We start from the raw sequence: 24,624 nt of genomic DNA, 5'->3' as shown, positions 1-24,624 counted from the left end.
ATGCACAAACAAGGGAAAAGGCAGGGAGTAATTGGGAGGTCCAAGGGTGGGAGGTGAAAGTAGAGAGCCCTTAAAGTTCTTGAAAGCATCGTTGGATAGGATGCTTCCCAGTCACAGTGGAGAGGCATGAGGCAGACATAGAGAGATGAGGTCCCCGCAAGGCCTCAGCAGCTTTCCAGTTGTCGTTTTTTGTCAGGGAGAGGAAAACGGGGAGTTGTAGAGGCTCTGTCTACAGAGACAGGTTTATCTGCAGCCGAAATATCATGACTCAGATAGCAGACACACAGAGAGCGCAGTTGAATTTGTCTCTGGTGGCCTTGTGGCCCTTTCTCACTCATGGCTTACGAAGGTATTCAGGGTCCAGAGGAGTTGTAACGGTCAGAACATAGAAGGAGGTTATCTACTTATTGGATTAAACAGAGTCTCCTGGGAATTTTAAGTTCTTCCAACTGGCAATCAGGGTGTGCAAGAAGTGTGGTAAGTAGGAGCCTCAGTTAATCCTTGGAGCGTAACAGTTAATGTATATTGTTGATTAGCCCAGGGGAAGGCAGACAAGTATTTGGGATTCCTTATGACGGGGGATCCTAAACCAGGTGAACACAAATCAAAGACCATGGAATGCTGGGTGTTGGAAGGAACAGCAGCCAGGAGAGTGTTAGGATTAGGCACCAAGGCAAATCTGGGTTTAACGATTTTATGGATAGATCTCAAGATCTTGGACTAATCCATATCTTTGCCTATTTGGTTTTTTGACAGCCAAAAGGGGAGTACTGCATGGATTACAAGTGGGGACCAGAAATGTTTTGTCTAGCAAACCTTGGATTATTGGGTGGAGCCCTTCAAGTCCTTCTGGCTTTGAGTGACATTGGGGAGTCGTGGGGAGGGGCAAGCAGATAGTGGGACAAAAGTCTAGGTCATCTAGGTCACGCTGGTTGTGGTTATGACCCAGATCCGTGTCACATAACTACAAACTGTTAAAGACAACCAGAGTTGGTCAGATGTTAAAGTGGTAAAGGAGGATTTTGCTCAAAAACTATTGCAACAGGGAGACACTCCAGCATAGAACGGGGTTCAATTCCAAATAGAACCGGAACACGTGGGCATTTATAGCTGAGGAGCAAATTGGGGGTGGGGGACATTGGTGATTGGAAAGTCACTCAGATGAGAGAGACATCAAGTCTGGAAGGGTTCTGACTGAAGGCAGGCCAGGGTGATCAGGTATCACTATGGGGCGGCGGGGGGGGGGGGGGATAGCGGGGATGAGGAGGCAGATCAGATAATCAACCTGACTTAGCGGGATTCTAGATAAAACTGGATTCTGGAAGGAAGTCCATGGATGGGCCTTGTTGAGTGGAGGGTCCACGAGAGCCTGGCTAAAGTTTGGTCAAACAAAGAACCTTTGTCAGCACCAACAATGGGTGGACATTACCTGGTGTTTGACAGAGGTTCCTCAAGGAAAGGGAGTCGGGGTGTGGAGAAAAGCTGGGGCAATTTCATCCATTTCCACTGACAAAGTTTGTCCGTGGGGTCCCTCCTTTGGCAAATGGATTTCTAAATTTTTGACTTTGAAATTTCCTTTTGGGAAGCGTATAGGAGACTTCAGAAACGGACAGCAGGGTTGCCTCATTTTCACCGAACACTGTGACATCTTTCACACTCTTTATTCCCAATCAGGCAATTTTTAAAAAAAAGTTTGAGTTTAGGGTGCTATCTAGTAAAGAGAGGTGCTTGGGAACCCTGAGCAATGCTCTTGGAGGTCTGTGGTAAGTTAGTTTGGTCGTCGTTTTTCTGTTGGTAGGAGCTTCCTCTCTTGGGGTATATGCTATCTGTCCGAAGAAGATGGCATCTCTGTGCCCAGACCCTGAAGTTCCCAGTGATTGGTTCTGGCACCTACAGGTAGCTCAGGGCCCAAGGTGGGTTGGTACATCCATCTGTCACAGTGATCTGTGGTCCTATTGGGTCTGGCCAGCACCCAGGGCCTGAGGGGACCACAGGGTCTGAAATGTGCGAACTCCCACCCTCCAGTCGGCGAGCTTTAAACATTCTCCACGTTTTGCCAATATCATTTCATCTAGACCCTAACCTCCCCCCACCCTCTGCTCCTTGGAGTCTTTTGAATGAAAGCCCAGGCGTGTCATTTCGCAGCACAGTTTCCTTCTGAGACCCTGATGGGGTGTGAGGGGCTGTCCAAACAGTTCTGTGTTAGAAGCCCCGCCACGGGGCTCCGGCCCCAGCACTCACTTACTGCACGACCCTGAGCAAGTCATTTCTCCTCTTTGGGTTTGTCTCCTCACGCGTAAAAGGAAGGCTTGGGCTCAGGTAGTGGCCGAGGCCCCTTGTTTGGTAAAGGAAAGGCACTGTGGATGGAAACCAGCCCCAGGACCCCCACCCCCACCCCTGGCTGCCCCCCACTGGCGCTCAGGCTCCGGGTCCCAAGACAAGGAGTGAACAAACAAGCCGAGGTAATTCCCCTCTTCCTTGGAAACAAAGCTCGGGTGGTCTGGAGAGCCGAGGAGGAGCAGAGAGCCAAGAGTGCCAGCTGGAAATGGGCCAAAGAGGCGAGGGATGATCGGACGCTCACTTCCCTGCCCTGCGGGGGACATCTGAGGACACCGAGGCCAGATGTGTTGATTTCGCACCCTCCCTGGTGTGATAACATCCCCGTCAGGAGCATGTCTTTTGACTGCGAGTCGGACTGCCGGGGGTGGACCGGGCCTGCTCTGGTCGTGCCTCTGTCGCCCGAGCGCATCCGGAACACATCGCCTCTTAAGGAAGAGCCCCAGCTGCTCCTGCACTGTCAGCGGCTCGCTCCGCGTCTGGGCGCTCGCCCAGCCCTGCCGCCCAGCCTGGCCTCCGTCCTGCCCCCCACAGAGCGTCTCCCGCTTCCTTCCTCTATCACCACCTTCCCTTCTCTCGTGAGGAGCCCGTTATTGATCTTGGCCCATTTCTCAAAGTTGCCGCACTCTGATTCCATCCACGCCACATCCTGCCCCTGGACACCACGGGTCAGCCCTCTCGGTTTGCTGCTGCTGGTGCTACCTCACCTCCAGCCCCCTCCCAGGAAGCGGGAGCACCCAACATGGAGGCTGGTGTCCCTGATGAGGAAAGCCAGCTGGTCCGTGCCCACAGAACCTGCCTTGTGGGAGGCTGGCTCCCATCCTGAAATTGGAACCTGCAGGAAATTGGGTGGCTGAGAGGTACAAAGTCGGGGATGGGGCTTCCCCTTGGCACACCCTGCCAGTGCCCCCCCCCACCCCATTATGAGCATCCAGGCCCGGATGAGTCTGATTCGCCCAGCTGCATAGTTCAGCACCTGGCACAGAGCGGGTGTCCGTAAGTGCTGGCCGCGTGGCCAGACTGCTGTGCTCCTTGCACTGCCAGAAGGATGCTCAGCTCCTTCGTCTCTATCTCCAGCGTGACCTCCCAAGCCAGAACCAACGGACCAGTCGGAGTTGAATCAGCAGGTCAGTGTGGTGGGGCTGCGGAACAAGGCACAGAATGTGACTTCCTGGGACCTGCAGCACAGCGCTTGGGAGCTTGCTTTAGGAAGCACATCGGTGCAGGAGGCAGAGTGGGAGCCAGGGTGACAAGCCCCCCTGTTCCCCACCTTCTCCTCAGGCCTGACCAAAGCAGGATTGAGGTTAGGGTTGGGGGTGAGGCCTTACCGCTGATGTTTCACGTGACCGCAGGCGAGTTATTGAAACTGTTCTGTACAAGTGGAATAATCATTCCTACCCAGTTTGCCTTTCAGGGGGGTTATCGGGAGGAACAGATGAGAAGGTCCTAGAAAGGGCTTTCAAGTTGTTAGTATCAGGTCTAAATGTTACTGTGTCTACTGATGAGGGACGCGGCGACCCCCGCCACGCGCTAAGCCCTGGGTTGGCTGCGGTGTGTGCGACCTCCCTGGTGTGCAGGTTGGCAGGCTGGGTGACCCTACCCCAGCATTGATATCTCTATGGCCACATCAGTGGTCATCACAGATTCCCAGGGTCCCCCCAAACTGTGAAGCGCACCTAGTTGGACAGAAGCAATCCAAAACAAAATACAAAATATAAACTGATTTTTATTTATTGAACGTAATTTAAAACTTGGACATAAAAATATATCTTCATCCATCACCAGAAGTCCAGGTGGCAACTGGAGAGGATCGGTCCTTTGCTCTTGTGAGGGCTCGAAGAACAAAAACCCCATGCAGCCCCTGGCCCTCTGTCCGTGTCTCCTCAGAGGGCCCGTAGGCCACCGCAGGCACGTGGGGGCTGCAGAAAGCGAACCCTGACTTGGGGCAGGCGCCTCTCTCTGCCTCTTGGAAAGCTGATGGGAAACCAGAGGTCACAAAGCGTTGGAGGCCTGGCTTAAAGCCACCGGGGAGGCCAAAATGAAACATCTGCTCCAGTCTCCCCAGGCACCTGGCTGGGGGTGCGTGGGAGGAAGGAACGGGGAAAACTGATGCTGAACCTCAAATTAGCACCCTGCCCCTTGGCCCTGAAATGTCCGAGGCTGGCAGAGGAAGAGGTGAGACTAGAAATAAATAAATAAAGGTGACAAGCTTCAAGGAGGGAGGGTGACAGACACACTGAGAACAGGGAGATTATACCTGCCCATCTGGATTTCTAGGTCCCGGCTGGAGCCGGGATGAGCCAGGGCACAACGGTTTTAAAAGCGCTGGTCCGAGGCCAACGGCATCACAATGCAACAGCTGAAGGGGCCGTTTGTTGGAGGGACTACAATGGGGATTCTGGCTGAGTATGGGTGGGCTCACCGGGTGACCCCATCTTGTGTTTGTGTAAGAAACCACAGACCTAGAACTAGGGAGCCCAGGCTGCCCTCTACTGGTGATCTTTGGGAATGACCACAACGCCGCAGCACTGGACCTGCCACCCAAGAGGGCCCCGGAGAGAACCAGCCCCCAGGGACGGCCAGGCCTCCCCGCGGCTGCCCCATCTCCTCCTGGCCTGCAGTGACTTCTGGGGCAGGGAGGGCTGCTGGTGCTCACTTCAAGGGCATCGAGAAGAACTTGTTCCCGGACTTGCAGCGGACTTGGTCGGCGTGCCTGCGCAGCAGCATCTCCGAGTCTTCAAACCGGTCCACGATTTCCTTAAACCGGGAACCAGGAGGGGACACTCATGTTAGGGGACTCAGGGACCCAGCCTACCAGACTCCTTCAGGGGTTGGGCGCCGCTGAAGGGAAACCCAGGCCCCACAGGCTCCGGGCCTCGCATTCAGTGATCCTGTCTAATCAGCTCTGCAGCCTGGTGAGGTCGGTCCTGTCCTCCCAGCACTGCAGAGGAGGCACCGGGTGCCCAGAATCCTGGGTTACGGAATCCCGTAAGCCAGGATTGGGACCCGGGTCTGCTGGAGCCCCAACCCGGAGCTCTCCATCCCCTCCAGCATGACCAGGCTGACAGCAGAGGCGGCTGCTTGATGGTGGCGCATGGGTCGTGCCCAGCGTGCACGTTTTGTTTGGCTTGCAAAATGTGTGTGTGTGTTTAAGAGAAGTTGGTTGCCAAGATTAGAACACAGGGAGATCTGGATTTATGGCTTCTCTGGAAAACCAGGAGTGGCGGCAGCGGCAGCCGTATTCCTGCATGGCAGCACTCCCCTCTTCCTCCCTGACCCGAGCAGGAGTAGCAGCCTCTCTGTGGACTGGCTGACGGGCACGTGAGTTATTTCATCTACTTATCACAACATGGGAGAGGCTGTGAAGGTGGACGCTCCTTACCTGGCATGTGTCACTCATTTCTGACACCTGCCAGGCCCCTGTGGGCACCTCAGCCTTTGACCTCCAGGCGGGGGGCGGGAGGGGGGCTAGGACTTTAGGGAAGGCCCACAGCACCCTCTCAGGTCAGTGCTCTAGGGCAGGGCCTCTCAAATTTTATCTTGTACACAAATCCCCAGGGGTCTTGTTAAAGTGCTGTTCTGATTTCTGAGTCGGGGTTGGGGCCTCAGAGTCTGTAGTGTTAATGGGCTCCCAGGTGCTGCTGCTGGTCTGGGGTGCACTTCCAGGAGCAAGGTATGGTGGGGTGGGGGGCCTCCTGCCATGCCAGTGATTTCCTGGGATTCAGGTTTGCCCACCTTGCCCCCAGGGTCAGGGAGCTCCCCTCGCACTTCCCAACATCCTCTCACCCTGGAGCTCAGCACCCCCCACCCCCACCCCATGCCTAGCACCCTTGGGCTCCTGCCTGGGACCTCACCTGCAGCTCCCTCAGGCACTGCCCTTCCAGCTGGAGACACGCATCGCCCACACACCAGGCCAGGCTGACGTGGAAGGAAGGGTCCTGCAGGGGAACGACGGAAGAAGTGGTCACCCAGGTGCCCTGACGGGCTCGGGAATCACAGAGACCTGTGACAGGTCCCAAGCCCCCTCTACAGGTAGAAGGAATAGCCCTGGATTGGTCCTTGCTATGGGCTGAACTGTGTCCCCCTAAATTCATGTGTTGAAGCCCTAACCTCCACTTTGATGGTTTTGGGAGGTGGGGGGGGCCTCTGGGAAACAGTTGGGTTTAGAGGAGGTCATGGGGGTCATGACTGTTTAAGAAGAAACACATGTCTGCCATGTGAGGACAGTAAGAAGATGATTGTCTACAAGGAAGGAAGAGTCCTCACCCAAAACTGGCCATGCTGACACCTTGACCTTGGACGTCTAGGCTCCAGAACTGTGAGAACGTGAATCTCGTTGTCTAAGCCCCCCGCCCATGATGTTTTGTGATGGTGGCCTGAGTCTGGACAGTCCTGTCCTCAAAGGCTTCCCTTTACATACTGTAGCAAGTCAGAAAATCCGGGACACTCAGTCTATTCTCTGATCTAACATAGTTCAACAGATGACACACTTTTTAAGATGAAATGAACAAAAACCAAAATGTCTAAAATCATGAAGAAACAATAATTTTCTCCATTCAAATTCACACTTATATATCTCAGGAAGATTTAAAAGGAATGTGCCAGGCAAAACCGATGGCCCTGATACTCAGCTTGGAGTCGGGGTACCCCTGGAGGGCACGGGCCAAGGCACAGGAAGGTATGTGAAGCTACACCCTTTGGGGTATTAATTTTATTAAAAAATACTGGGGAAAACGGCTTCTCAAAACATGTAAAAATAAACATGAAAACAATATGGAGTAGAAGGCATACCTCTTGTGCATGTTTAAGATACATAGAAGAGAACTCTAAGGAATCCTGAGAAATGCTGGACTCCAGATGGGCTGCATCCGACCATACCTCAGGCCTCTCAGCTCTCCAGGGGTGGTGTGCGTCCTTCGAAGGACGGCACTCGGGACCCTTGCCAGGTGACAATTCTGGAGGGCTCTTAGTTTGCCTCTAAGTGAAGGCTGGTTTTTCTCACGTTATACATGGGCCACCGGAAGAGAAAAGGCCGCGCTCATTACCTGGTAGAAAGTGGTGAGGTCAAATTCCTCCATGACTTTGTCTGCCTCTGAAACCAGGTCCAGGAACTGGGCATGTCCGGAGGTGACCTCAAGCCCGACAAAGGTCCTGGTGGAGAGACAGAAGTGGAGACCACCGGGGCATGAGATGCAGCCTCTGAGAACATGAAGCAGCAGTGATGGGGCAGAGGATGGGACAGACAGCAAGCCGAGCACCTTGGACCGTGAGGGTTTTCCCACCTGTCCCCTGGGCAGTTCCCTTTCCTGCTCTCTGAGCGGTTAGTTCAGCCTCCCCTCCTCCGTCTGGCAACGTTCCTTCCTTAGCTCCAACCACACACCTCCCCTTCCTTCCCAGGGTCTTCTAATCACACTTGCAGGAACACTTTTATCTGTCGCTGCCAAGCCTACTCGCCTGAAGCCCCTGCGCCCATCTCTCCGTCACCACTCTGGGGTCTGGCCCCTTCCTTGAGGACTTGGCTCTGCAGTACCAGCTACACTCCCATCAGCACTCATACGTGCTCTCTCTCACCCTTAATTTTTTAAACTTATTATTTATTTTTAGAGAGCGGGGAAGGGAGGGAGAAAGAGAGGGAGAGAAACATCAATGTGAGAGAGAAACATCGATCCGTTGCCTCTTGTACATGCCCTGTGTAAGCGCCCTGACCAGGACCGAACCTGCAACCTGCAACGCAATCACATGTGCCCTGACTGGGAATTGAACTGGCGACCTTTGGCTTGAGGGCCAATGCCCAAGCAACAGAGCTACACTGGGCAGGGCCTCTCACATCTTTAAAAACCCTCCCTGGAACCCATATCTTCAGCCGGGCAGGCACCCCCCCCACCCCCGCCACTCCTAGTAAGACTTCATGTAGGTGAACTGTCTGCCTTCACAGTCCTAATTCCTCACCTCCCAACCTCAGCCCACTTTGTCGGGAACTGCTCATTCAAGCTGCCAAGGAGCTCCATGTTCCCACGGATACTTTGTCCTCACCTTGCTGCTCAGCAGTATCTGCCGCAGCTCAGGCCTCCCCGCCTGCATCCCTCCTCTCTCCTGGCTTCCAAGCCACCACACCCTGCACAGTCCTGGCTGGATCCCACCTGTGGCCTCCTTGCTGTGTCCTTTGCCGCCCCCTCTCTCTCTCTTTTAAAGTATATTATTATGTTGTTACGGTATTGTAATTTTCCCCCATTTGCTCCCCTCTGCCCAGTACCCCCCTTCCCTCCAGCAATCCGACCCCCCTTAGTTCATGTCCATGGGTCGTGCTTATAAGTTCTTTGGCTTCACCCTTTCCTAACTCCCCCCTGTCTATTTTGTACCAACCAATAATGCTTCTTAGTCCCTGCACCATCTTCTCATTTCTCCCCCTTCCCCCTCCCAGCTGATAACCTTCCAAATGATCCCCATACCTATGATTCTGTTCTTATTCTGGTTTGCTTAGTTGGATTGTTCTTATTTTTTAGATTCAGTTGTTGATAGTTGTGAGTTTGTGTCATTTTAATGTTCATAATTTTGATCTTCTTTTTCTTAAGTCCCTTTGACATTTCATATAATAAGAATTTGGTGATGATGAACTCCTTTAGCTTCACCTTGTCTGGGAAGCACTTCATCTGCCCTTCCATTCCAAATGATAGCTTTGCTGGATAGAGTAATCTTGGTTGTAGGTCCTTGCTTTTCATCACATTGAACACTTCTTGCCAGTCCCTTCTTGTCTGCAGTTTCTTCTGAGAAATCAGCTGAAAGTCTTATAGGCAGCCCTTTGTAGATAACTCTCTGCTTTTCTCTTGCTGCTTTTAAGATTCTCTCTTTATTTTTAACCTTTGGCATTTTAATTATGATGTGTCTTGGTGTGGTCTTTTGGGTCTAGCTTGTTTGGGACTCTGTGCTTCCTGGACTTCTGTGTCTATTTCCTTTGCCAAATTTGGGGAGTTTTCCTTCATTATTTTCTCACACAATCTTTCGATTTCTTGCTCTTCCTCTTCTCCTTCTGGCACCCTTATGGTTCGGTTGTTGGCACGTGTAAAGTTGTCCCAGAGGTTCCTAAGCCTCTCTTCATTTTTTTTTCAATTCTTGTTTCCTCTTTCTGTACTGGTTGACTGTTTTTTTTTTTCCTTATGTTCCAAATCATTGATTTGAACCCTGGTTTCCTTCCCTTCATCACTGGTTTTGTGTGGATTTTCCTTCACTTCATTTAGCATAGCTTTCACTTCTTCTCTTATGCGTTTCCCGTACTTAAGGATATCTGTCAAGTCTGTGAGCATCTTTATCACCAATGTTTTGAACTCTGCATCTGTTAGGTTGGCTATCTCCTCGTCACTTAGTTCTCCCACTGGAACCTTAATCTGTTCTCTTTTTTGGGCCACACTTTTCTGTCTACTCAACTTGACAGGCTCCTGTGTTTGACTGCCTCTGTGTCTTAGGTAGAGCTGTAGCTCCTGTTATGATGTAAGGGGTGAAGCCTTAGATATTCTTCAGTACAGGGTGACCCGTTTCACCACATTGTGGCACTGTGGGAGGGGTCTGAGAGGGAACAATGCCACTTGCTCAGTACTTGCTCCTTTTCCAGGCACTTCTCCCACTTCCGTATGGGACTGGCACCTCTCTAGGTGCTGTTCTGGTTGTCGTTCCCAGAGTGGGTGGGTCTGTGGACATTCTAGGACCATGGGGACCCTTTAAACAAGCGAACTCTGCTGAGACCGGCAGTTTCTTCCTCCACCCCAACCCCCACTGGTCTGTACAGTCTGAGGCTTGATTTTCCCTGGTACTGGGACTGTGGGCTGCGAGGTCCGGTGAGGAGCTGGGAACGCTCCCCAAGTGTCCCTTCTGACTTTAAAACGTGTGACTATGCTTTCCACCGGTGTGCTGCTGTCGACAATGCTGCTGCCACCACACCGTGTCCTCTCTGCCCTGGCTCCGCCCCTCCTACCTGTCTGGATGAGTATTTCTTTATATCTTTGTTTTTTGGACTTCCATGCAGTTCAATTTTCTGGAACTTCTGGTTCAATCTAGTTTTGAGGTAGTTGTATTCCTTCTTAGTTGTGGAGGGAGACACAGTGCGTCTGTCTACGTCTCCATCTTGGCCAGAAGTTGCTGCCCTTTCTCCTTTCCAACCTCTGCGTGGCCAAGGGCAGCAGAGCTCCATCCTCAGTGCCTGATCTGTTCTATCTGCACCCTCCCAGTAGTCTGATCACACCCAGCCCTGCTTTAAATACCACACAGGCTCCCGGCCCCCCTTTCCTGTGCAACACTACTGTGTAGGTCACATCCCCATGGGAGGTTTAATAGGCAGCAAAATTGAACAGGCATTAAGCAGAACTTTTGGTTTTCTTTCCCCCAGTGTGTCCCATCACAGAAAATGGGGCCATTACTTAGCCAGCTTTTCCAATTCCACACCCGGGAATCTACTTTGAGTCTTCCCCTTACTGTGCACAGATCCAGCCCACTGGGAATTCCAGCTGATTCTAATGGGGCCACTTCTTGGCTCTCTCACTGCCACCACCTGAATCCAAGCTGCCACTGGCCCCTCACCTGGACGGCGACACCTGCCTCCTCTCTGTTCTCCCTGCGTCTGCCCTGCTTCCTACACCTCTGCTCCACTCAGCAGCCACACACACGATCTGGTCAGACTGGCATGTACAGCACAGATCGATCGGATCATGTCTCTCCTTTCCTCCAATGGCTTCTATTACACCAAACACCCAGACTCCTTCCCTTGACTTGGAGGCCCTGCACGAGCTAAGCCTGCCCAACACATTGCTTAGCACCCTCCTGCCTGCTGCCTGGGTTCCCCTTCACTGGCCTCCTCGGACACCCCAAGCTCCTTCCTGCCTCAGAGTCACTCCACTTGCTGTGTCCTCTGCTGGCAAGTTCTTGCAGCAGCTCTGCCTCAGGTCCCCAGCAAATGTGACCTCCCTGGGCACTTCCCTCATGCCCTCCTTGGCCACCTGCTCCTATCATCTCACATAACAGTTACGAACGATCTCGTTTGCTTTATTATCTGTCTCCCCTGCAGGATGTGAGACCTGCCAAGCAGGGCCTGCGGCAACTCCTCACTGTGGACTTGTGGGTGCTCAGCGAGTGTGAGCAGCAGAGACAGGCACGTGTGAGCCCCCCCTCCCGGAAGTGCTCAGAGGAGGCAGCTCAGGGACCAGCTCAGACGGGGAGGCTCGCTTTCATGCTGTGATAATGATAATTTCTCATGCTCATCAAAGAATTGTTTGGCTCATCTGAGCCTCACAAGTGCCCGAGGATGGCTGTACCGAGGACAGGCATGTGATGGCACAGACACGGAAGGTCACAGACGTGAAGATGGGGGCTAAATGTTAACCTGGGGATAGAGCTGGGCAGGAACCCAGGTGGTTTTCTTCAGCTGCAGGCTTTTTTTAATACACCAAGATGTTTTTGCTAACTCTGCTCCCCACGCCCCCACGTTCCTCTATTATTTCTCTTAATGAAAGGTTCAGGTTTGGGAACAACTGCCTTTGTAGTCATAGAGTTGGTTAAAACACAAACAAATGAACAACTTTGGCAGACAAGGCCAGGCGCAAAGCAAGCCCTCAGTCTTTACTCCAAAGAGTCTTCTGGAAATGACAGGGCCAATGGGGAGGACGCACCTGGTTTTCTCTTGATTGGTATAAATCTTTACCCGGTCAGCAGTAAAGCAGAATCTGAAATTTAGAAGGAAAAAAAAAAATCAGAATTTATATTAGAAAATAGCACTCTGAAAATATAGTTAACTCATTTCATACTTAGTATTGTCGCCCTATATCAGGTGTAAAGTTGAACCCTAAAATATTAGAGCTGGGCAAGACTTCAAATACTCACACAGTTCAAGTACAACATAGTTTTATCGCGATGCTTGCAAAAATTTTATTAATAGCCATTCGTTCCATTAAACAATTTGAGGCTATCTCAACTTACTGATGGGAAGTGAGAAAGTCTTATTTACCAAGTAGGTGATAATAGATCATTTAAGGGACATTTTGTCCCCTGCAGTTTTAAAAAAAGACAAATCTGATCTAGTCTAAGCAATGACAAGGGCATTCCGTGTGTCCCAGGCACTATAATTATGCCCATTTTATAGACAAGAAAACCAAAGCTTGGTGAGGTTGACTTTGATGAGCCACAGGTAGAACTTCAGGCTGCCTGATTCCAAAGCCCTTGCTCTAGTCTATGAAGCCTTCGTGGGTCTCTGTTGGTAGGAAATTGGGGCAGAAACAGCCACCCACCCACCCACCACTCAGATCAGTTACACAGCAACCATCAGCTTCAGCCAGGCAAGGGCTTTGACTCTGGCTGGTTCCCACTGTGTCTCTGGGACACTAGGAGATCTCAGAGGCACAGACTGGTTTGCTCTCCTTTGTGGATTCACTCAGCAAATCCTATCACAGAAAATGATTGTTTACAGCCTCCAGGCCAAGGTCTCAGCCTGGAGGGAATGCAACACCCCAGCATCTGCGTAGAATCAGTCAACTTTTGGCTTTCCCGTCAGCCTTCCACCTCCTAGTGCATCCCTTTTGGGGACAATGTCCGGGATAATGGAACCAGCAGGAGCTTGGTTAAATGTAGTTTAGGAAGTGTTCTGCAAGGTGCCTGACAAACATCCTGGTGTGGATGGTGAATGTTTGTGCCCAACGATGATGGTTAATTTTATGTGTCAAGTTGCCTTGGCTAAGGGAGGCCCAGAGAGCTGGTAAAACATCATCTCCTGGTGCGTCTGTGAGGGTGTTTCTGCACGAGAATAGCATTTGCATTGCTGGACTGAGTAAAGTCTATGGCCCTCCCCAGCATGGGGGCATTCTGGGCTGAAATAGAGCAAAAAAGCAGGGGAAGGGCAAATTCACTTTGCTTGGGGCGAGATTTCCATCTTCTCCTGCCCTCAGAATTCAGCCTTTGCTTCTCAGGCTTCCAGGCTCATATTGGGACTAACACCATCAGTCCCCCCACCCCCGCCCTCCGCCCCTAACTCTCAGGCCTTTGAACTCGACTGGGTTACACCACCAGCTTTCTTGGTTCTCCAGCTTGCAGATGGCAGACTGTGGGCCTTTCTGACCTTTATAACCGTGTGGGCCAATTCCTATAATAAATGTCCTCTTAACTGTATGTACTTGTATATGTGTATCTGTATCTTCTATATACCTCTATCCTGTGGGTTCTGTTTCTTTAGGGAACCCTACTACAGATTTTGGTATGAGAGTGTTTTAGAGGAGCAGAATTTTAAGGATGAGTTTTCTGAACTGGTTCTGGTGTTTCTGGAATTCTGGAGAACCTGTTAGTCAAGTCAGACCAATCAAAGCCATTCCTGTGACATCTGCTGAAGCTATCAGAAGAGAGAGCTGTCCTTCCAGGCTGGTGGATAGGCAGCCTGGAGATGGTTGTGAGAATGAAGCCAACACAGATAGGAGAGATCTGAGAGGTGGTGACTCAGGTGCCATCCGACATCTTCTGTTCCCCCTGATCCGCTCCTGCACGAAGCCAGTGCTACCTCTGAACTGTTCAGTTACACCAGCCTGGATACACTTTCTTTCATTAAGCCACATTGGGGTGGATTTCTGGCACCATGAAGAGAGTCATAGCTGATATACATATGACTCAATACATTTGGTAGTGACCATTAGAAAAAAGGTGGCAGGGACTGGATTAGGTGGAGAGATGTGTTTTAGTCCTGATTCTCCAGCTGACTAGATGGGAGTGAATCCTTTCCTCCTCTGGCCCTCAGAAGGGATTAAACTAAATGGGCAGGTCTCCAGCTGGGCAGAGCAGTCCCATGGGCTTCCTGGGCCTCAGGCCTTCTCTCTCTCTCTCTCTCTCTCTCTCTCTCTCTCTCTCTCTCTCTCTCTCTCTCTCTCTCTCTCTCTCTCTCTCACCTATACATCTGGGTTTTTGTGTAACACCTCACTTGAAGAAAAACCACATGGGTGGCTTCTTAGGCTTCATCTAGAACATCAGAGGATCCAGAGGATGATTTCTGGGCTCTCTCTGGCTGCTCAATCATTCACTATATGTCCAATTGATGCCTGCAGTGAGCAAAGCACCTGGAAAAAAGGTAGGGTGATTCACAGAGAGGCTGCATTCCTGGGCCTACAGGAACTTGGGTCCAGGGGACCTGGGAATGACAGGATGTGAGGATGAGTGAAATGAATGCTAGGGTGCACACAGCCTGGCACGACGATCCCTGGGACTGAGGGATGCTGGGAGAAACACCAACTGGGAGAGCAAGGGAGGAGCAGGGCTTTGATCTGGCCAAGTCAAGGAGGAAAGGTATTTCTGGTAGGAAGATGTATGGAACAGTTAAGAAAAAAAAAAAAAAAAAATAGCCCTAGGCTGGCAGATAGAACTGGAAGCAGGATCCAGGTAGGGCCATGCTGAGGGCACGCATGATCTCATTTCACTCTGCCAAGTCCCCTCTGAGGCAGCTACCACCCCTCCTATGACCGGCACCCAGGGGCTTACGTGGTGGGCCTAGGTCACACAGGGTGAGGTGCAGAGCGAGCAGCTCCAGATGGTCTCACCTTTAAACGTGGCCTCCTTGCTGGGATGACACACGCCACCCCCACATGCCCAGGGTAGCTCAGGACAGGAGGAGGAGCCTCAGAGGGGAGGGCGGGGCAGGGGGAGCCCTCGGCACTCACCTCTGGTGGGAGGCCAGGCGGTCTTTCAGAGCCTGCACGAAGGGGAGGATCCAGTGATGCCGCAGGACCACACTCTGGGACAGGCTGAGGTGGAAGGCCTCCATCCTCACCAGCCGGTGCACGTACGTCTGGGCGTGGGACAGCAGCTCGTCAAGCAGGTCCAGGAACTCCTCCCCGGCTTCATCTGGAGGGGGACAGTGAAGAGGGTGGGCCATTCTCGTAGCCAGGGGGGCATGACTGAGTGAAGAAGTCCAGAAGGCGAAGACTCTTTTCACTCTGGGTTTTAGGAGAAAATAACCTTGACAGCTGCCCACGTCTATGTATTTTAACAATATCTTAATACGTATTCCTGGTTATAGAAGTAACACACTTAGGCTCACTGTAAATAATTCACGTAAAAAACAAAACAAAACGCAGTGTGTTACTCAATCTGCTCAAATGCCTTGGTGAGTAAGCAGTAGAGAGACGCATTCCCATCCTGTGGACGGGGAAACGGGGGTTCTAAGACTTTGTGACCTAACACAAAATAGTAACGAGAGCCACTACTCACTCTGTGTACTGTGCTAAGAACGTGCCATAGCTGATCTGATTTAACCTTCACAAAAGTCCTAGGAGATAGATATTATCATCGTCCCCATTTTAAAGATGAGGAAGCTGAGGCTCTGGGAAGTCCAGTGACTTACTAAAAGGCCCCCAGAGTAGTGGGTCGTGGAGTAAGGACCGACTCTGAAGACAAAGCATTTACTATTTTCTGCCTGTCACTCACTTCTTAGGGTCGGGGTGCGAGTGGGACTAGATCCCAGCACACCTAAGGCCCTCTTAGAAATCAAGTGCCAGCTGCAGCTGCATCTTGGGATGGCCTTGAACTCTGCCCTAACCCTCCCTTGGTGATCTCCTCATGAGCAGAAGACACTATACCTAGGGTTAATAAAAACTATTACAGGCAATGATTTGAAAACTGAAAATAAGTTGACGGAAAAGTTCCCCAATTCTTGAACCTCGCTGTCTCTGTGCTGAGTCGATCTTTCCCACCACCAATGTCAGAGGCTTCCGGCTTCTTCCTCCTGGTTGGAGTCCCATCCAGGGGCACCTGTTGGTCTCAGCCACCTGCCTTTCACACATTACTCACATGGAACGTAGACATGGGTGGCCCAATTGCCCCGCTCATGGGGAAAGGTGCGCACCCGGCCCCCGTGTTTTGCACGGTCATCTTCAGGCCCCTCTTCGGTGCCTGCAAACATGTGCAGCACACTGTCCGGTACCGGCAACCTCTGGCTGGGAAGGGGACTCTGGCCACTGCAAGAGAAAACGGGAAAATGAGCACGTCCATCCTCGGAGCATTCTGTACTTCTGTGTATACAACACAATTTATAACCCCTTGTCCAGGGTGACTGTGCACCCATTTCTCACCAGGTGCTCTAAGCAGCATCTAGGTGACTGCGAAGCTCTTCCCGCATTCTTGTCTCTTTGGGGTCTCCCAGCAAGTCCGAGAGGCAGACCTCAGCAGAGCATGGTCCTCAGTGGGAAACAGCTGAGCCGGCAGGGCAGCAGCGTGGGGTTCAGACGTCACCTTCCTTAAAGGGACAGGCCTGAGCTGGAGTAGTGTCTCCTAGCTCTGTGGTCTTGGACCAGTCATGTGCCCTTTGTCGGCCTCCGCTTCCTCATCTGTAACGTGGATTCTACCTGACAGCACTGTTGTGAGATTAACTGAGATACTGCTTGGAAAGCACCGAGCAAGCACCAGGCCGAGCACTTACAAACCAGGGTTCCACAGAGGAAGGGACTTGAATGGTTATGTTCACTGCTGAGTCTCCAGTCCCCAGAGTGGGTGCTCAATAAATATTTATTGAATGAACGAAAAAACTCCCCAGCGCTTCAGCTACTACTCTGCAACTGACATCTCTGCAAATGAGGCATCAGACCTAGGGAGGGACAGTGATGCGCGCCGGGAGATGGCCAGTGGCAGGGGTGACGCCAACCCAGGTTTCTTGCCTCCTAAACCTTGGCCTCGCCGGGGCTAGGGGAGCACTCTGGAGCTTTGTCCCGGGGTGTCCCCTGGAACTTCCTTCCCGCCCCGCACTCTCCCACCCTCCCCTTTACACTCCGGTCCCCTAGGGTCTCGCGTGAACCCGCACCCTCCCGAGAAAGACTTCTTCGCTCCTCACCGAGCCCCGGCCTCGGCCTCAGCTTCATCCTCCGAGCCGCTGCTGCTGTAGCCCACCAGGGGAGCCGCGCTCATGGGATCTCCTCTGGGACAACAGGGCGGACCAGCCAACAGCTACGCTCAGCACCCGGAACTCCGCTGCGCCGGAAATGCCCTTAGGGGGGCGGGGCCTGAGTTAGACCCGCCCCAGGGCGGGGCCTGAGCAAAAGACACCGCCTACCCAGACCACTCAACCTGCCCCTTGCGGCTCATGGAGGGCAACTCGGAGGCGCCCGTACCCCTAGCCTCCGATGCCCATTTCACAGATCGTCTAGGGCTCTGTCTGTAGCCCCCCGGGACCAGGCCGCCCAGATACGGACGGTCCCTAAGTCAGCAGGCAGCGCACTAGACAGAGTGGAGATCCTTGCTCTTCGGAGGTCCGGAAGCCCCCTACTCAAGCCGGCCCAAAGTCCGAGCTCCGACGCCCCTCCCCTTAGAGCACGTTGAGCAGTCAGCGGCGGGCCAGGTGCAGAAGACCGCAGGGTGCACGGGTCGGGCCGGGAGCCGGGTCCCTAGAGCCCCCTCCCCTAAGGCGGAGCAGGATGATCGGAAGCAGAGTCCTCTCCCTGAGTCGGCTGAGGCTTGCGGACCGCGCGACTGGAAAGCCACCTTGCGCGTCCGGCTGTTCGACCCGGCCCGGCCGGGCCTGGCCTCCGGGTCCCCGGCAGGGGGCGGCCTCGCTCCGCTCAGTCCGCTCTTCCCGTAGCCGCCTCCACCCGGCTGCGCTCCTCCCCCGGCCCCGCCTCCCTGGCCCCCGCGCGCCCGCCTGTCCTCCGGTCTCTGCGAGGCTGTCGGTCGGTCTGCCCGCCCTCCTGGCGCTCCTCCTCCCCGAACCGCTATCCCGGCCACGCTCGACGCTTCCTCGGTTCCGGCCGCCGCTAGCCCGTACCCCTCCCCCGGGCCGGCCGCAGCAGCTACGCGAGGTCGGGGATTGGCAGAGCGCGTAGGCCGCGCCTTGGCCGATCGAGCCGGAATAAAGGGGCGGCGGAGAGAGCAGCGGGTCGCCACTCGCCTCTCGCCTGACGCCGCGGGCGGCCTGGAGCAGGTGAGCGGCTGGGCGCCCGGGGCTGAGTCTGGGGGCCACTCCCGCGCCCGCCGCACCCCTTCCCCAGCCGGCCCGGCCGTTCCCCCAACCCTCCGGCCCGACCCGGCCGCCTCAGCTCCTGGGCGGTCCAGGCCGGCCTAGAGGCGCAGCCGGTTCCCGGGCCCGGCCTGCGGCCCCGGGGCCTTCCTCGGGCCCATTCGCTTGCGGGGCCAGCGCTCGGGCTGCAGGGGCCTGGCCATACCCAGCGAGGGCTGACAGGAGGCAGCTGAGCTGGGCCGGCCGGGCAGTGCAGGCGGGGAGGTGATGGGCTTTCGGTTTCCGAGGGAAGAGGAAGAGCTGGGGTGGGGCGCAGGTGTGGGCCTCCCCTTGCCTCCCTACCCTAGTCTCTCTGCAGCGAGATCAGAGAGGCCTCATGGCTGCGCCTTCCTGGAGTTGGGTGGGCAGTGGAGCCGGGGTCCCGGGCCAGGGGCCTTACACTTGGCAGCCATTCATGCTGGTAAAAACATCTGTGTTGGTGCAGCCTAACCTACACCGCCCTTGGAGTAGCCCCGCTTCGCTCTTTTCTGGGGAGGCTTTGGCACCTGCTTGCTCATGCAACCTGCTGCCTTCACCCAAAGCAAGGGCTTCTTTCCTTCTTTCCGGAAGATGCAGAGGATGACAGCTTTTAGCAGAGCAGCTAGAGGCCAGGCTGGCCTGTGAAGGCAATCCCTTCACCTCTTTCCCTCAGGAGAAAACTTAGAAACTTTTCAGTGTTAGAGGCAGAGGAACTGGGAACCTGAAAGTGGGTTACATCTAATTCTAAAAGTTCCTCCCTCTCGCTGTCATTACCTTATGCTGCCACAAAGTGGTGAGTTAGAGATTTGCCTGGGCTGGGTGGTCCTTGCCTTCCACTGATTACCCAGAAAGTTGGAGACTTGGAGCAAACTCGTAATTGCTTGTATCTTCCTACAGGCCTTGATACGGTCAGATCAGAGAATTTAGCACTTTCTTGGAGCTCTGGGAGATTATTAGAGCGGGGAAGTTCTGCCGTAGACATTGAAGCTGGGTGGTTCTGTGGACCTACCATTTAACCCCCATCATGCGTTGGCTCAGGTCTCTGCAAGACCATCCAACCTGTGTGTGTAGAGAGAGCAGCCACATGGTCAGGGTGGAGGGCCTAGGGGATAGTTGAGAGGGATGGGGGCCAACCCCTCACAAGAGAAGGTTTCTGAGATGGTCCTTTGTGCCATGCACTGCTTTTAAATGTTGACTGATGGAGGCTATTTGCTGTTGGGCCCTCCGAGCTGGGAGCCCTGGCCTGTTCCACCCAGCAAGCTGTTCTCCTGGGCAGTGGGGTCCTGAGTCAGGGAGGCCTCAACCAGAGCCTCTATGCTTTGGTCTATTTTTTTATATATTGGGCTTCCAAGTTAGAATTCAGTTGCAAAAAAAGTTAGGCTGCTAAAATTTTTGTTTTGGACACCGTGGCCCAAACTGGCCAGTCTTTTCTTGGAGCATGAGCAGAATTTGTTTCCTCTTTGACCTGGGGACAGATTGCCCCAGCCTCTCACCTGTGATTAAAAAAGTGTTGGCAGTACTTGGGAGGCTGGGACACCCAGGCCCGGGGGGGTGGAGACAGCCACCATCTCTTCGCTGGAGGGGCTGAGCTGCCATCAGACTTCTTGGGCTGCAGTGTGTGAAGGGAGCAGATCTCCCAGCCCTGAGCCTGTCTCCCTTCCCAGGTGTGACTTATGTCACTGTGGCAAATGCAGGCAGAACAGGGAGAGGAGGGCCCAGCTGTGTGACCCTGCTTCAATCTCATGATTTCTCTCTTCTCTACAGAACCCGTCATCGGGGAAGGCAGAGCCTCCCTGGCATTGCTGGCACCCTGCCTTGAAGAGCCCCTCGTCCTGTAGGCAGAGTCTGTCTTGGTTAATGACTTGGGCCGTCTGACCAGTCCCTCTTCTGTGCCTTGTCTGAGGTCCTTGTCCATCCCTGATCCCAGGCAGCTTCTCTCTCTGGGTTGGGTCATCTTAATCAGGGAAACTGAAGCCATTACTGTCCAAACCCTGTTTCATCTTCCCAAGCATGTCGGAAAGCTGGCAGCAGCCGCCGCAGACGCAGCCGCAGCAGCCGCAGCCGCCACAGCCGCAGCACCATGCAGAACCGCCACCAGCCCTAGCCGAGCACTCACTGCCTCCAGGCACGGCTGAGAACCCCCTGGGCTGTGCCGTCTACGGTATCCTCCTGCAGCCCGACCCGGGCCTACAGCCCCCGCAGCATGAGCCCCTGCAGGCAGCCGGAGAGCCGGGCCCCAAGTGCGGTGTGTGTGGTCATGACCTGGCCCACCTGTCCAGCCCGCATGAGCACCAGTGCCTGGCGGGCAATGACCGTTCTTTCCAGTGCACCCAGTGTCTCAAGATCTTCCACCAGGCTACTGACCTGCTGGAGCACCAGTGTGTGCAGGCTGAGCAGAAGCCTTTTGTCTGTGGCGTCTGCAAGATGGGCTTCTCGCTGCTCACCTCGCTGGCTCAGCACCATAGTGCGCACAGTGGCGCAGGCGGCCTGGTGAAATGTTCCATCTGTGAGAAGACCTACAAGCCTGGCGAGGCGGCTGAGCCAGCAGCCACTGCTGCCCCCTCGCTGCCCCCAGCACCCCCGCCACCGCCTGCTGTCACCCCTGCTGAACAGGTCGACAAGCCGTATAGTTGCCCCATCTGCCAGAAGCCCTTCAAGCACCTGTCGGAGCTGTCCCGGCACGAACGGATCCACACGGGCGAGAAGCCGTACAAGTGCACCCTGTGCGACAAGAGCTTCAGCCAGTCGTCGCACCTGGTGCACCACAAGCGCACGCACAGCTCCGAGCGGCCCTACAAGTGCTCGGTGTGCGAGAAGACTTTCAAGCACCGCTCCCACCTGGTGCGCCACATGTATGCGCACTCGGGGGAGCACCACCTGTTCCGCTGCAACGTGTGCGAGCTGCACTTCAAGGAGTCGTCCGAGCTGCTGCAGCACCCATGCACGCCCAGCGGCGAGCGGCCCTTCCGCTGCGGCGAGTGCCAGAAGGCCTTCAAGCGGCCCTCGGACCTGCGGCAGCACGAGCGCACGCACAGCGCGGAGAGGCCCTTCAAGTGCGACCTGTGCCCCATGGGCTTCAAGCAGCAGTACGCGCTGATGCGGCACCGGCGCACGCACAAGACCGAGGAGCCCTTCAAGTGCGGCCTGTGCGAGAAGGGCTTCGGGCAGCCCAGCCACCTGCTCTACCACCAGCACGTGCACACCCTCGAGACCCTCTTCAAGTGCCCCGTGTGCCAGAAGGGCTTCGACCAGTCGGCCGAGCTGCTGCGGCACAAGTGCCTGCCGGGCACGACTGAGCGGCCCTTCAAGTGCCCGGTGTGCAGCAAGGCCTACAAGCGGGCGTCAGCCCTGCAGAAGCACCAGCTGGCCCACTGCTCCCCGGCCGAGAAGCCCCTGCGCTGCACCATGTGTGAGCGCCGCTTCTTCTCGTCCTCGGAGTTCGTGCAGCACCGCTGCGACCCGGCCCGTGAGAAGCCGCTCAAGTGCCCGGACTGCGAGAAGCGCTTCAAGTACGCATCAGACCTGCAGCGGCACCGGCGCGTGCACACCGGGGAGAAGCCCTACAAGTGCCCCAGTTGTGACAAGGCCTTTAAGCAACGTGAGCATCTCAACAAGCACCAGGGCGTGCATGCCCGGGAGCAGCAGTTCAAGTGCGTGTGGTGTGGCGAGCGCTTCCTGGATGTGGCCCTGCTGCAGGAGCACAGCGCGCAGCACAGTGCTGCTGCCGCCGCCGCTGAGGGCGCCTACCAGGTCGCTGCCTGCCTGCCCTGAGTCCCTGCCGTGGCCCCCACCAGGCCAGGCCCAGCCTCCTCGGACGGAGGTCCCCCGACCCAGCTCCATGTTCAGAGGCCCTGGGCATGTGGACAGAAGAGCACTGGGCAGGTCGAGGGGCCTGGCACTCCTGGTGCCTGCCTGGAGGTAGGGAGCCAGATTGCTGTGGTTCCACAATCCTCTTTCCCATTACAGGATTCGTTTCCTTGAGAGCCATCAGCCTCCCTTGTCATTGGGGGCCTGGAACCAGACTGGAAGTCAAGTGGCCTCTCTCCACCCCAGGGAGGTTGCCAGCCCAACCTTCCCAAACCTTTTAGCCAAATTAGAAACCAGATGGTTAGGAAAGAGGATGGTCGTGGTAGGGTCTGGGAGAAGGGCTAGACTCCAGAGGCAGGCTGGGTGCAGGGCATCCCCCTTCACGTTGCTGTTTGAGGGAGAAGGCCAGCTTCATGACGGCGTTTTGGGGACCATTGGGGCACTCCGTGAGCCACAGGCCTGTCTGCTCCAGCCAGGGCTGAGGCATCTCCCAGGGTTCTGACAGGTGAGCTGTGTAAGAGGGCTGGGTCTGCCTGGAGCACAAGCAGCTTAGCCAGAAGGGAGGAGGCAGAGAAGTTCTCCTCCAGGGAGAACCCAGCCTGGGACAGCACCTAGGACAGTGCTGGCCACAGGGAAAGGAAGAAAGACAGCCTTTGCATGGAGGTCTAATCCTGATGTTTTGGAAGCGCCCCTCCTACCTTTGGAGCCAGATTCCAAGCTCTGGTGGGGCAGGCGCTCTCAGCCAGATGTGGAAGAGGGGGATTGTTACACCGCCCGGTCCCTGGTGCCCTGCAGGAAGCAGGGCCAAGTCAGTGGTAGTGAACAAGTGTCCTCCCCCTTGAATTGTGTGAACTGAAGTGTCAAGGGTGTGGCCTCTATCAGCTCCCAGCCCTGCCTCAGGGCCAGGACCAGGCCTGTGTACCCAGGGTGGGGCAGGTGAAAGGACCGTGTGAATGGCCTCTAATGGCGTAAAGCCCTCCCAGCCCAGGGGAACCCTCTCCCATCAGGCTGGCTGCTGGCCTGGACCCCAGCGATCTTACATCTCCTAGATGCTCTGGACAATATCCAGCCATTTCCAAGGCCAGAGAGTTCTCCTTTGGGTCCTGCGAATGTCTCCCATGTCTCTGGCTTCCCTCAGGGCTTGTCCAGCCGAGGGCGTCAGGGCATAGGGAGCAGGCAGCGGAAGAGGGTTGTTAAGGAAATCAGTGGGTGGGTGGAGCCCACTAATGTCACTGGATGTCCGGGGCCTTCGGGAACCCCAGAGGACCTTTATTATCAAAATGATTATCTTGACCCCAGCTCTGCCCCTGCCCTCTTCCCGCCCCCTTCCCTTTAATCAGTGTGCCGAGGACCCAGAAGAACAGGGAGCCCCACCTCGCCCTCCTCTCCCCTTAACAAGTCTCAAAAGTGCCCATCACCTCCAGCTGACTGGGTGCCCTTCCTGTGCCCAGAGAGGGGCTGACTGGCTCTTCCCCTCAGGGCCAGCTCACAGCCACAGCGCCTCAGAAGACCTTGAGCCCAGGCTGACAGGAGTCCCAACTGCTAATTTTTTATTTTCATTTTGCTTTCTAAAAGCGGTTGTTACACTATTCATACCATTGTATAGTTTAATTTCATGCCATTTTGGATCTTATATAAAAATGTGAGAATTTGGATTTTTAAAAAGGATGAGTCCATTTTAGATAGCCCCTTTTGATGTTAATATATAGTGAGTCCAATGTATGCTCTAGAAGTAAAGACATTGACCATCACAGACCAAAGCTCCATGTGTTCTGGTGGTTATTCCACGGGGGCATGATGGGATGTGGAGAGGGGGAGGGGTTGGCAGGCCAGGTGGCAGGCTTGGGACTGGGACATGGGGTGGGTTCAAATCCTGAGTTCTGAACGTTCTGGTTGTGTGACTTAGGGCAAGTCAGAGTGGGAACCCCTCCTTGGGATTCAGCTGCCTCATCTGTGAAGTGGGGAGGTTAGTCCTTCCCTTGCTTGGCTGTTGTGAGAATTAAATGGACCTGGGTGTGGAGTTCCTGGTGGGGAAGCTGTGATGATGCTGACAGTACCAACTGCAGGACACCTGGGACCCTTGGAAATGGATGCTCAATTTCAAGTTCTAGCCCTTTGATGACAAGGATGCAGGCATGTCTCTGCCCCTCAATTCCCCAGCTGACCCCTGAACTCCGAGGGTCCTTAGAGACCTGAGGCTCTGATTCTGGGAAGGTCACGATCAACCCGTATTTCCTTTTGCCCTCCTCATCTTTCCTGGTCCCCAGCTTGCTGCCCTCCTGTCTCAGTCTGCTCTCTCTTGGTTGTAAGTGACAGGTACAGCATAAACTGGTTTAAGCAGCTGCGCAACACACCTGGCCACACACGGGTAAGTCTCTTACCTGTCCTGCACCTGATGCGGCTCTCTTCTCTTAGAACATAGCATTTTCATGGGGGAACTTCAGACACTGCGCCTAGGTTACACACCAGTGCGATCTTCTTTAGTCTGGGCAGTCATTCCCTTTGCC

General features: G+C 54.5%; 2 protein-coding genes and 1 long non-coding RNA gene across 4 annotated transcripts; 2 read left to right on the top strand and 1 right to left on the bottom strand.

The window, feature by feature from the left end:
* Positions 1-3,256: 3,256 nt before the first annotated feature.
* On the top strand, positions 3,257-12,070 carry LOC149994012 (uncharacterized). The gene is made up of 3 exons (XR_016507623.1): positions 3,257-3,464; positions 5,556-5,658; positions 11,390-12,070. It is a non-coding gene; the product is annotated as an uncharacterized LOC149994012 (long non-coding RNA).
* Positions 4,044-17,326, bottom strand: USB1 (U6 snRNA biogenesis phosphodiesterase 1). Of its 2 annotated transcripts, XM_090259401.1 has the most exons (8): positions 17,174-17,326; positions 17,071-17,097; positions 16,138-16,304; positions 15,009-15,192; positions 11,991-12,044; positions 7,383-7,488; positions 6,192-6,275; positions 4,044-5,094 (listed from the first exon to the last, which is right to left on the bottom strand). In XM_090259401.1, exons 1-8 carry the CDS (start codon positions 17,245-17,247, stop codon positions 4,990-4,992), a joined length of 801 nt encoding a protein of 266 aa, XP_090115527.1. In that variant the 5' UTR covers positions 17,248-17,326; the 3' UTR covers positions 4,044-4,989. The 2 variants fall into 2 exon arrangements, with proteins under 2 accessions (XP_090115527.1, XP_090115526.1); XM_090259400.1 differs by lacking the exons at positions 17,071-17,097; positions 17,174-17,326 and adding an exon at positions 16,419-16,586.
* Positions 17,327-17,970: 644 nt separating this feature from the next.
* On the top strand, positions 17,971-23,877 carry ZNF319 (zinc finger protein 319). The gene is made up of 2 exons (XM_090260749.1): positions 17,971-18,256; positions 20,075-23,877. The coding sequence occupies exon 2, from the start codon at positions 20,321-20,323 to the stop codon at positions 22,079-22,081; it is 1,761 nt and encodes a 586-aa protein (XP_090116875.1). The 5' UTR covers positions 17,971-18,256; positions 20,075-20,320; the 3' UTR covers positions 22,082-23,877.
* Positions 23,878-24,624: the final 747 nt, after the last annotated feature.

This window comes from Furipterus horrens, unplaced genomic scaffold (assembly GCF_987537825.1).
Source record: "Furipterus horrens unplaced genomic scaffold, mFurHor1.1.pri manual_scaffold_13, whole genome shotgun sequence".
Classification (NCBI taxonomy): domain Eukaryota; kingdom Metazoa; phylum Chordata; class Mammalia; order Chiroptera; family Furipteridae; genus Furipterus; species Furipterus horrens.
Note: the sequence above shows the minus strand (reverse complement) of the source record. Positions and strands in the feature narration are given on the sequence as shown.